We start from the raw sequence: 13,141 nt of genomic DNA, 5'->3' as shown, positions 1-13,141 counted from the left end.
TAGCTACAGATAGTACAGCAATGTGGGTAGTGTGAAAATTGCCCTCATTATGACATTTTCAGTCTATGCATAATTAAACTTTAGAATATGTTAACCGGAGAATTTGCTCAAGTTTAACAGTACAGCTGGATTTAAAAAAAGGTTTGGATACGTTTCTGTAGGACAGGCCCATTAACAATTACTAGCCAGGCAGGCATGGGGATTGCCAACTCTTATTTCTGGGAATGATCAGCAAGGAAAAATAAGAAATACAGTATTGGGTCAGATCAAATGTCCATCCAACCCAGCATCCTGTCTCTGATAATGGCCAATCTAGGTGACAAGCACCCAGCAGGATGCCAAAGAATAGGTACAAAGCTTCTTGCTCATGTCCAGGAATCAGCAATGGCTGGGGCAAATCATGGCTAATAATAGTTTATGGACTTTTCTTCCAGAACTTGATTAAACCCTTTCTAAACCCTGCTATGCTAACTGCTTTCATCACATTCTCTGGCAACAATTCCACAGATATTGTTCACTGAGTGAAAAAATACTCTTATTTTTAAAAAAATCTGCCACCTATTAACTTCATGGAGTGTCTTCTAGTACTATTTGAAAGGGTAAATAAGCATTCCCTATTTGCCCGTTTCACCTCTTTCTTCCCATTAAGATCTGCCAGGTACTTCCAAGTAACCTGGATTGGCCATTGTCTGAGACGAAATGCTGGGCTCAATAGATCATTGGTCTGATCCAGCATGGCACTTTTTACATTCTTCTGATATTTTCCTTCTGATCTAGACATACCCACAGCTGGAAAAGAATGGATAATACATCTCAGCACTGAGATACATTGGGACAACTACTTGCATAACACCTATCTGAGGAAGAACACTTATTTATACTAAAGCTGATCACACAGAGATGGGGGGGGGGGGGGCAGTATTTCATCTATATAAGGGATAGTCATAAATATGGAAGCATTACCTCCTTTTGTTTCTAACACAAGGGGGTGACAACAGCATCTTTTACAATGCTAGCAGGGTTCATGGGTATGGGATGCTATTAATCACTTACTCCAGGGCTCTCTCTGCTTTCTCTCTTGAGCCAGTGCTATGTCAAAGTGCATGCTGCCTGCGTTCTCACACTGGCTAATGATTCTACAGATACATTCAGCTGCAAATACCCGCGTGGACCATCGGGGGTTTATGAAGGCATGGGACTTTTCATCCTTTCTGGAGGTCAAAACAGATTCATCTCCCTTGTCTCCTTCCTCTTCTTGGGTGGTATCAACTGAGGCTACTGTGGTAAAATCTAGATGTTTACAAAAGAAAAGAAACAAAACGAATGCAGCAAAGGTCAGGCAAAGGATTCTGGAATAACAAGATCAGATTTCAAAACATAGGGAGTCAAATATGTGGCTCAAACACTAAACACCACCTAAACAAAAAGACTACCTACATCACCTAAACATACAGGGATGTTTCTCAAAGTTACATAGGATCCTCAAAGTTTTCAAAACTGTGAAGGGTCCCAGGGATGGAGGTGATAGTATGTGTATAGATTTCTCCCCTGCTAGAGGGATGCCCACCTCAACCCCAGAACGCTTAGGCCTACATTTAGGGAAATAATGTGGGTGCATTTGGCCTTTGAAAATCTTTTTTTGTGGCTAGAGATGCTCTCCCTTATTTTATGCAGTCAGGTGGCAGCTAGCAGGGCAATTTTCAAAGCCATTTACTCATGTAGAGTGGCTGTCTGAAAACAAACTTCCATGGTGCATAGAGTTTTAGCTGGATAGAGGGGAGGCATTCCGGGGGGGCGGGGGGGGGGGGGGGGGGGGGTTTGAAAAACAACACGCATGGAATGGATTTTGCCTGGGGCAGTTTTCAAATGGAAATTATGCAAATACTTTCCCTTTGAACATTAGGTACAAGGTTTGCAGGTACAAAGTACCCACAGACACTTCACCTAGGCAGGCTGTTTGAAAATCGCTCTCTAGGTTTTAAATATCTAGTTCAATGGGCTGGGAACTGAGCATCAGATTAACCATAAATGTTTTCTATTACAAACTAAATATATACATGAAAGGACTGGTTACAAAGGATATCAATCACTAAACAAAAATATATTTCTTCAAGCGAATGATATTTAAACTGATGTCCTTTTTCATCTCTTGAATCCAGTATGCTGTGGCACAGTTTTGTTTTGTTTTTTTTATGGGAAATCAAATTTCCAAATGTCATGGTGTTAATGATTGGGTTAATTTTATAGCTGCTCACATAAGCTGATCTGTCTGGGATGAATATGGATGCAGCAGGTTGACGCCGGCGTCTAGAGTTACCTTTGTACTGAGCCCTGGAGTAGGTCAGAAAAAGCTCTGACATGGGACAATTACCAAACTGGTCCTGTATTAATATGCCCAAATCACAGAAAACATCAAAACTACACTTTGAAGCATTCGAATGTCTACTATAAACTTAATTTGATACCTCTGAACAAATAAGAATTATAAATGTAACTGATTAAGCTCACAGAAAAATCTGAAGTGGTTCAAATTTCCATTCACTGGGATTTTTAATATTTTTTTTTAGTGACTGCATGGTCCTCGATATTACTTCATTAGTATATGAACTCTTTGGGCAAAAATACTGACTGCGAATGTTAAATGAGACATTGATATTCCTCTATTCAGGAACAAATTACAGACATGCCCCTTGTCTGCATTTAGTAACACATAGCAGATGACCTGGGTTTAATCTTTTAGATACACATATTTCCTTTCCTGTTCACGGTTGTGGCATAACGACTACTACTCAACAAGCCTTACGTTCTACAGATTTCCCTTACCAGCAGAAGCAGCAAGAACATCTTTACAAAGCTTCAGCCAGAAAGCAAGCTTCTGAACAGCCATAGAAGTAAGCATATGGCAAAGGGTCTCCTGGATATCCTGCCGTAACCTCTGATCCGTCTCCCTGTCCAGTAAGCACACTAGTGCCCCCTCCAAGCCTATTTCTCTGATGTTAATATCTGTGAAGAATAAACACAAGCCACAGAAATGGTCAAAAACCAATAGTATGCGGAGAGACAGAGAGCAAACCAATCAACTGCATGCTCCAGCATGCTTGAAAAATCAGATCATTGGGGATGGAATAAACCAATCTTAAGAAGTGAGTGGACAGCATTCATTCTAATCCCACTGCTGCCATGTTCAAATCAAATGATGTCATCATATTTGGTGCTACAGCTAAGTCACAGTTAAAACAACCACCTCATAGAAAGAAGAAGAATATATTATGATTTGCTAAAACCAAGTGATTTCTCTCATTCTCAATATGCTTTGGATGAAGTTGTGGACTCCGAGTAGTTGCATGATCAGTTTGTGAACATACCGACAATATTATATACAAGTTGGCATACATTGAGAACTTCCCCCAAGCGACTAGAGTCAGAGATCACATCAAAATAAAGTGTATGCAGATGGGGGGGGGGGGGGGATACCCATATTTGGGGTACAGGGCTGAGAAAAATTTCAATTAGAATAAAATGCACCTTGTATAACGTCACAGAAACACATTTGCTAGAGAATTATTAGTCTCCGAGAAGTACTGGCAGAGCAGTGCACACTATGCTACTGTTGCTGACTATCAGTTTCTATTAGTCTGAGTATTTGTCTTACAATGCTGCTGTCTTTTGGGCCTCACACCTAGCATTGCATAACTGGTACCTGATATGCTGTGGTGCCCTGCTTCAGAAACATTCATTCTCCAGAAAGTAAATCATGGGCAAGTAATGAGCCAGACATTCATAACGCTGGATCTCTGCGCATGAGCAAATTGAGCCATAGATGTGAAAGCTATAGGTTCAACTTATCAAGTCTGAGTTTGAACTGAAAGTAAAACTGAGAACATGGGCTGAAGGGCAAATCTTCAATTATCCAAGAAACATAACTCCCTAATTAAAAAGCCCTGGAGTCCACCGACCTGTGCCTTTAATTAATGACATCCATAAGGTCACCATTAGCTAAAATTAACATGGTCAGAGTTTAAACAATAATGTAGAAAATAATGTAGAAAAGACATTTACCATCGCATGACATGTGCAGAGTTCCATAGTAACCTCTTATAGGTAACAGTTCTCTGGAGTAACTAATGCAATTGATTACTTTTCGTCCAAGGAAATAAATGTGTGAGCACTTTGTCATAAAACAGAATTTTGTGCCGGGAATGTATAGGCACTATAATGTGCTCTTTCTGAAAATGGGAACACACTGACAGACCAAGGTTAAAAAGGGATAGCTTTCCTTTTAGAAAAGCTTTAGAAATCTGTAAACGCTGTGTGAATGAGTTGGTTTCTGTTGAAGTTTGTTTAGTGGTGTGCATTTTGGCTTCATGTGGGTTCAAAACAACTAAAATAAGCCTTGGTATTTACTAGACGGAATGCTAATATCCTGTTTCTCAGCCTTAACAACTATTTTAAAGCAGATCCAGTCACAAAAGACGTTTCCTTTATTAACACAAAGACACATGCATAATCATAAAATCCTTGATTAGCATGTACTTTATTTTTGCAGATGTGCACTATTTCTGTATGACTAAAAAGAAGAAAAGTTTCAGAAAATTGAGATAAATAAAAGCAACTAGAACTACTTACTTTCCTTTATGACTAACAGATAACTTGTAGAAACACCGACAGCCTGTAGGTCTTTTCTGTTGGAATCAGATCATTTCACACATGCGGTCAGCCCAACAGGTCACCTTCCTGCACTCACGTCTGACTTACATTTTACAAAGAGGACATTTTTCCTCAAACTGAAACTCATCATGTGCCTCAAGCTAGGGATGTGCTGTCATTTTAAACAACATGCAAACATCAACAAAATTTGTGCCATGTCATTTGTAGACAAAACTTAAACCTTCTAACAAAATTTCATTATGTTTATGTAGTTCTGTTTCAGAGCTGGCAAGCTAGCAGGAAGGATTTTCTCCCTCTCCGCCATAGTCCAGCTGAGCCCTATATGAGGTATCTTCACTCCCTCTCTGATATAAAAAAAACAAAACAAAACCTGTAGAGCAGCCCTCTCTCCCCTCCTCCAAGTAAACTCAAGCCCCTCCATGGTATCCCCATCTTTCCCATTTCACAAACAACCTCATCAGGGGAATCCTCATCCCTTCTTCTCCTCTTTCTCCCAACGCAAAGTCAAGTCTTTCCCCTCTGGGGCACAAACCCTCTCTCCACCCCCTCACAAGAATCCAGCTCACCTCCCTCAGGGACCTCCCCCCTCCAGGACCTCCTATGAATCCCCACCTCCAGAGTAGACATTCCAGAGGAGTGAAGGAATAGCGAGAACCAGGGAAGCCAGGGTTCAAATCCTGTTTCTCCTACTGACCCTACTTGTGATTTTGGTTAAGTCACTTCCCCCTCCATTTTGTTGGCTACAGACTTACGACCTGATTTACTAACCATTTTTCCCATAGACAAAGAATGGGGAAAAAGCCTTAGTAAATCAGTTCTTTGGATCGTAAGCCCTCTGGGGCAGGGATAAATCTATTACACCTGTATTGTAACTCGCCTTGAGCTCGGGTTTGGAAAGGCGGGCAATCAAACCTAAAATTCAAGTCCATTTGAGGCACGTCTGGAATTTATAAGGGAAAGAATTCTCCCTGTTAACTGGCCCAAAGTGAAAGAACTTGTTAACAGGGATGATTATATCAACTCACGGATGCTAAGCATGCACACAAATTGCTCATTGCTTCCTACATTCAGGGTAATTTTCAAAGGAAAATATAAATGTGAATATAACATACTATTGCAGCAATTTTCCAAAGTCCATTTACCTGTGGTAAGTGCATGTAATGCAGGTAAAACCTATTGACAATTCGATAGCATATACTGTAGTGATTTTCAAGAATAATTGCTAGAATCTAAGCTATTGAATTATCAGCAGGTTTTACTCACGTTAAGTGCACTTAATGTAGGGTAAATGGGCTTTTGAAAATTGCTTTGATGGTATGTTACATTTACATTTTCCTTTGAAAATTACTTCCATTGGTTTTAATGGAGACAACAGAAATGACAAAGAGGGAAAATGAAACAAATGAAGCGATAGAAACAAAATGACAGAATGACATGAAACAAACACATTTTTCATACATATCTCTACACCCTACACCAAAGCAAGGCAAGGAAGCAAAGAGGATATTAATGTGGTGGGAGAGGAAAATCAATACGAAGGCATGTCCCCTTTAAAGAGAGCAGAACTGTACCAAAGATTTTCACTTACTGCCATAGGTACTTGGTGTTAGCCGTGTTGTGATAGTATTAGTAGATGGCTAGGGATGAGCACATCCTGGTGGCTCCATACCTTTGGCCCCCTTCCTGGAGAAAGTGTACTCTGACCTTAATGCTGGAAGCCACATGGTTTAGGTTTTTGATGGAAGCAATGCAAGCTGGCCTTAATGCTAGCAGCCACAAGCTCTAGGCTCAGGATGGAGACTGTGCACACTAGCTCTAATGCTTATGGCCACATGCATTGCACTCATGATGAAGACAGTGCGTGCTGGTCCTAATGCTTGTGGTGACATGCTCCAGGCACATAATGGAGGCAGTAAATACTGGTCCTATCTGTAGACAGGCAGACTATACATCTTTTTAAATAAATAAACACATAAATAAAAAGTAGCTCTTGGCCTTAATGGTAGAAGAAACATGCTTGCCTTTGGGTCTGACAGGAAAGGACAACAATTAACCATGCAGAACTTATCTCTATTGACCCTCAACAGTACTCAAGTGTTCAGCATTGGCTACGGTTTCCCTTCCAACTGTCAGTCAGTAAATCAACCTCAACTGAATAAGGAATCACCCTCAAGACATACATGCACATTAAATTAAAAAAAAGAGGTAAATATTAGCACTAGATAAAAATGGGACTTTTAGAATTATGCTAAAAATAATCAAATAAAGGAAAGTATGCTTGAAATCTGAGGCAATACTAATCACATTACATATGCTCCATCCCAGATTCATCTGTTTGCTCTCACTACCCTCCATATTCTTAAATACTTTAATTATTCTGTCATACAATTTACACCTTTTCCCAGTCCCACTATAACTTGGAAAATGGAAACAGCACAAAAATGTTTTCCCCCATGTTTCAAAAATACCAAGAAAACATGATTGCATTGGGGAACTGCTGCAAAAGTAATCAACCAAAAATCAGCTTCCATGTATGAAGGTCTCCCTTAATATTTAACTGAATAACATACTGTGTGAGATATACAAGGATATCTGGACTAGTAAAGTGTACACTGAGATGATCTATTTTGTGTGTAAGAAATGAATGTCACCGTAATTAAAGGATAAACAAAGAATTTAGAATTTAAGTCAAGTTTGAATCTGAATTAACTTATGTGCCTTTTATTAATTTGATCACTATTTACTGCTGCTTACGTTATTTAGGCTGTGAAAGTTTATTTGTGAGCTTTGACACAGAATGTTTTTTGCATACTAGTTTGTATGTACAAGATTTTCTATGAAAGTTTGGTGAGATCTTTCTTCTTTCTAGCTGCCATAGGCAGTTTTTATGAATGATACCTGGTGTGTTGTAATAGTAAGCAGAAACAAATCACACCTCAGTCAATGAATCATATGTGGTTGCTATGTGACACATGATTCTGATGGCTTCTGTACACAGACACACGAGGAAGCAGACCTGTCAGGCAGGATTCTTGGCACGTTCTACTGCAACTGATTCTTTTGTAAGTAAACCCCAGAAACCTTGACAAAAGTCAAGTCATCCACAGACTCTATCATAAGCAAAGGAGTCCAAGAGGCAAATTTGAGTATATTAGCACAAAATTGATTGCAATCAGCTTTTGGACTGATGAAGTTTGCAGTTTGGTATGGTTGGGGGAGGGGCAACACAGAGCTTCTCTAGATTAATTTCTCTTTTCCACCATTCAGTATGTGACCTTGGGCAAATCACTTGTAGGCTGATGTAACGACGTGCACTAGGCTAAGCGCACTGCTTTACTTCGGGCTTAGCACATATTTCCTGCGCACTAAAATTACTCCCCATGCAATAGAACATAAATGTGTGCTAAACGGTTAAGAAAAAAAGTGAACATAATTTGCATGCTAATGATCTACATATGAAATTACTTCCAATGCAACAAAGTATGCTAAAAATTGGCAATGTTTTACATCCCTTTTAGTGCTGAAACTTCACTTCAAGGGTTGAAGCAAAGTGGTAACTTCTATAAGAAATGAACAGAAATTAAAAGAATCAGCCACCACTGACCTGGGATCCCCAAATAGGGAAACACTGCATTATCAATTTGGGGACTCACAGACCTGGGAACTCTCGAAGCCACGTTCCTAAGGCCATCTCGCTAAGATCCCCACAGCTATGCAGCCTGAGGCTGGGACCCTACATCCCCTAATCTTTCCCATTATGCTCACCCTCTCCTATTCCCTCTACTACCATTACAGACTATGCCTCCATCCCCTAAGCTCTTCTATCCACTCATCCCCCCCACTATCTAAGTCCACTCATCCCTCATTCACCTACCTCCCCCCATCGTATCTACCAAGCCACCTACCTTTCCACACTACTCACCTTACTCCCACGCACCCACTATTCCACCCCCCCAACCTATCTATCCCCTCTAGTTTACTACCTCACCCCAGTGGGTGTGGGGGTAGGCAGGTGAGTTAGTGAGTGAGTGGGTGGAGGGTAGTTCCTTGGGGCTCTCTGGTCCCAGGACAGAGTCTCTCTGCCTTGGAGTTCCCAGGTCACTCAGGACCGGACCAGAATACCTCCAATTTTTTTTTAATTCATTGGTTAGAGGTGAGTAAAGTTAAAATAAAAAATTGAAGATAAAGTTAAATTCAATGATTAGAGGTGGAAGTTACATTTACTTCCATTTTAGCACAATTTTTTTTTTTTTAATTAATTTCTGATTTTGTGCACAATTTTATCTATTGAGTGTTGTGCATCCCAATTGCTTATTACATCAGAAGTAAAAATTTACCATGTAGTAAAACAGTGTAAAAAAATGTTGTGCTGATTTTTAATGCAGTGTTATTACAATTGGCCTATTAAACCCCCAGTGCTCAGACTAAGCTCTTTCCGCCAGGAAAAACAGCATCTTGTACAGTGCTGTATAGGCAGATGCTGCTAGATGAATACACGTGAGGAGAACAGACATTTTTGCAGCTCTCTGTACTGTGTAACAACTGTTAAGTTGCACCATACAAGGTGGCTGATAAAGATGTGACTGCTCCGCGTACATTGGGGCTGATGTAGTAAAACCCATTCTAAAATTGGAGTTAGATTTTAGCATGGGTTTTATTTTTTGCGCACCCTAAAATTGGTGGTTGCCACGGGATGCAGCAAGGTAATGATATGCAAATAGAACATGCGTTAAAAAAGCACGCTAAACTGAAAAAACGTGCTTTTTTGCCCTTGGTCTATTCGCAAGTCCTCCCTCCCTCTCCAACACATTAAACTGCATACAACTCTGCCCCGACTGACCAGGCACTCCGGGTCCTGGTCCTGTCAATCCCTCTTACCTTAGTCCAGAGACCTGGTCCAGCTGGCCTCCTCCAACCCCATTATACTCCTCCAGGAAAAAAAAAATGCCATGAAACTCAAAGCCAAGCCAATCTTCCCTCCCTTCCCGGGAGCCCCTGCCAGAAAAGACCCCTCTCAGCAGGGCTACTCTCTCACTGATCTCCGATTGGTCCTTTCAAGAATTCTAAAAGCACAGCCTTGGTCCTTTCACTGACATGTGACAGTGGAGGGACCAATTAGGGCAGACAGCGAAGGCGTGAAGCAGTCTCCTGCTTAGCGCGCCTACATGCATTGCAGGGTAATGGCTAATTAGGCAATTTCCCTGCAATTTGCAAGCACCCGTGCTAAGCTTGCCGTGGGTTTTTTAATGCGGGTCTTTTCAGCGCTAAAGTCCTTTTTACATACCAGGGCTACGTTAGTGCCCAAAAACCCGCAGTAGGTATAGCAATTACATTGGCCCCACTGAGTACAAAGCTTATATATATATATATATATATAATATAGTATAGGAACTCAAGTGTTCCAGAGTTGTAAGCAAGAGAAAAAATGTGATACTTTACTACAATGATAACCAGCTGCTGTCATTTTTGAGCCATGTTAGCAGTAAGCCAGCCTTAAAGAGCCACTCTAAGCTGTTGGCTTCTTTTCAGCTTCAAAATTTAAAGAAGAATACTTATGTACTTTTATTGAACTAGATTCCTGGCTACTCTCCCTGTTGCATGATTTAAAATCCCATTATAATTTTAAAAATAATTTAAAAATATTATACCACCCTTGCCTCAGAAAACAAAACTGTTCCATACTGACGACATCACTATTTAATTGCAATGCAGAAAAATATATCATGCTGTCATTATCTATGTGCAGATTGTTGAATTCTAACAGTGTGAGAAGTCAGAGATTAATTCCATCTGAGTCTGTGTACAAGAGCTCTGTTAACGGTACTGAAAGGCTACTAATCTGTGTTTTGAATTGCCAGGATCGAACCTAATCCAATACCCAACTCAAACTCTCCCTGAACAGGCTGGCTAGAACATAGTACTCGCAGACTAGTATGCCTTGACCAAGCACTGCTCATACACCGGGGGATTAATATTCAATTACTTGCTGGACAACAAATTTCACCAGATTAGCCTCTACATTATTTGGCTAAAGTTTAGCTGGATAATGCGATATCTGACTAAAGTTTAGCTAGATAAGTGCCCAAGATAATCAAAAGTCAACATTTAGCCCGATATCTATTAAGTTATCAGGCTAAATGCCTCTGAATATAGAGCCCCTAGTGGCTGACCAGAGGGAAACTTTTTTTTATGTTTATAGGTACCCTAGGATTTAATTATAGAGCGGTTTGAGAAACATCAGGATCCAGAAGAAGAGAACAATGAACTTATTCCAGATGTGACTAGTGAACGAAAACCCTATTTAAGCATGGGGAATGGAAGGGGTGGGGTGTATGTGGCTGTCTGCATGCGAGTGCACATGCAGACATTACTAAGACTGCCAAGGTTTGTTTATTTTTTTCAACCAGAATAAAAGCCCAGCTTTCTCGTTGAGTGATCCACCTGTTGAGAGAGTTATTACATAGCATGACACACCCTATATGCAAAATTATATAATTATGGAAAGTTGCTTGTACAGCCATGTGAGGATGCAGGTGTTAAAACAAATAAATTCTACAAAGCCTCCTGCAGTCCATGCATGAAGTGATTTTTCTGGGGTTTTTTGGTTTTTTTTGGGGTGTGGCAGGGCTCTCTGAGGAAGAAGGAACTTGTTGAAACAACTAATGAGCTAAAGGTCTACCCCTCTTTTATAACAAACCTTACAAACACAGGGCCTGATTCACTAAAGCTTTTTTCCTCCTCACTTTTTGACTATGGAAATAAAATTTAATATACTGTACCAGGCCCATAGAGATTTAGCCACAAACAGAAAAAGCAACAAAGGTTATAATGCAAGCGTATATGGGGTTATAATCCTGACGGCCTCACTAATTTTAGCTTTTTGATCACCCAGGACTCTGGTGTGAACAACCAATTTCACCTCAAAGATAGCTGCACTATCAGCCACTGTAAAAGTCTTTGCTAGATTGTGTAAACACTTCTGTATCCCCTACTTAGGAAAAAAAAACCCCACAAGAACATTGATTACTGAAAGAATTATTCCAACAAAGCGGGAGAGTAAATACTGTATCTCATCAAATGCTAACCCACCAGAGTCTGCACCAAGGAGCCTGCTACATGGAGAAGAAAATTCAAATCAATCAGCAATTCAAACAGGCAGAAAATAACAGGCATTACACGCTAATTTATAATTGCTGCTTAGAGTTACCAGTTGCAAAAAGCATAATGAAGGTAATTTTCTAACAGCCCACGTTGAGCTAAAAAGCCTGGGTGCAGAATTCAGTTTGAATTTTAAAGGTGGACTTATGCGCACGTTTCCATCTGCAAGTTAGCAGCCATGAAGGTGTGTGTGTAGATTTAAAAAAAATCAAAGCAGGCGCATAAATGGTTTCCCCACCCTCAACTCCTCCCCTGGAACGTGTCTTCCTTCTGCACGTGAAAGTGAGGGCGAAACTGCTTTCATAAGTATTTCTACGTGTACAACCTCCCCTGGGCGATTTTCCAAAACCTATTTACATGCATTAAACCAAGTTTTTATGCATGTGCAAATAATTTTGAAAATTCAGTCTAATAAGCTGCAGTACAGACCATTTGCAGCAGTTAAGTCTGTTCTGAGAGCAGAGCCTACCAGCAAAAGACTCGAGAGCTGGAAAAGCTGCAATGTGTTGGAGAGGGCAATCTTCAGAAACCTTTTACATGGACAAATGGCTATTTACTTAGGTAAAAGAGCTTTTTAAAAATTGCCCACCTTCCCCACACTCTTATTTATATTGAATAGAGGTGTTCCCAGGTGCGGGATAGGGCGGGAAGTGCAACAATGCACACAGTTTTGTATTTTCAAAACACTGGTAATTTTCAAGAGGGTTTACCCACTTAAAACTAGATTTTACGTGCAAAAATGCACTATAAGTGCAGAAGTGGACTTTTGAAAATTGCTACGACATATGCTATTGAATTGTCAATAGGTTTTATATGTGTAAGTGCACTTTATGTGCTTAAATGGGTTGGGATGATATAATGCTAATTTTTCACATGCAAATCCTTTTGAAAATTACTCCCATGTGCATTATTTTGAGGGAAATTGTACCCAAAGAAACAGCATGTGCAAATCTCTGTAGGTACTTTTTCGTTGGCTAAACAATTTTCAAAAGGGAAAGTAGGTGAGTATCAGTGCTAAGTCTGTAGGAAAAGTATCATTGGACTTTTCAATTACCTGTGGACATTTGAAAATTGCCCCCATAAGACATAGTAAATTTGGTAGTTTCACAGGATGTATATGATCAGCCTGTTGGCTTGGATTGTGAGACTTTTGCTAATTATTGTTCTAATAAACGTATTAGACCTGCAGAAAGCTGTCATTGAGGCATGTCAGGATTTCTGGATACTGTAAGTCCTGTTCTATTACATGGATGTCCTTTAGTTAGGTGTCCACTTTTGAAATAGAGAGTACTGTTTCTAGATTTAGGTCTTCCTC

At 40.1% G+C, this 13,141-nt stretch overlaps 1 protein-coding gene across 3 annotated transcripts in view; it reads right to left on the bottom strand.

The window, feature by feature from the left end:
* The window catches only part of HEATR5A (HEAT repeat containing 5A), a 285,493-nt gene that overhangs the window by 90,547 nt on the left and 181,805 nt on the right, over positions 1-13,141 (bottom strand). For all 3 annotated transcript variants that reach the window (XM_029598984.1, XM_029598983.1, XM_029598985.1), the window contains exons 23-24: positions 2,824-3,003; positions 1,054-1,290 (exon numbers count right to left, since the gene is read on the bottom strand). In XM_029598984.1, coding sequence (XP_029454844.1) covers positions 1,054-1,290; positions 2,824-3,003 — 417 coding nt within the window. The remainder of the gene's footprint in view (positions 1-1,053; positions 1,291-2,823; positions 3,004-13,141) is intronic.

Source organism: Rhinatrema bivittatum, chromosome 4 (assembly GCF_901001135.1).
Source record: "Rhinatrema bivittatum chromosome 4, aRhiBiv1.1, whole genome shotgun sequence".
In the NCBI taxonomy this organism is placed as follows: Eukaryota; Metazoa; Chordata; class Amphibia; order Gymnophiona; family Rhinatrematidae; genus Rhinatrema; species Rhinatrema bivittatum.
Note: the sequence above shows the minus strand (reverse complement) of the source record. Positions and strands in the feature narration are given on the sequence as shown.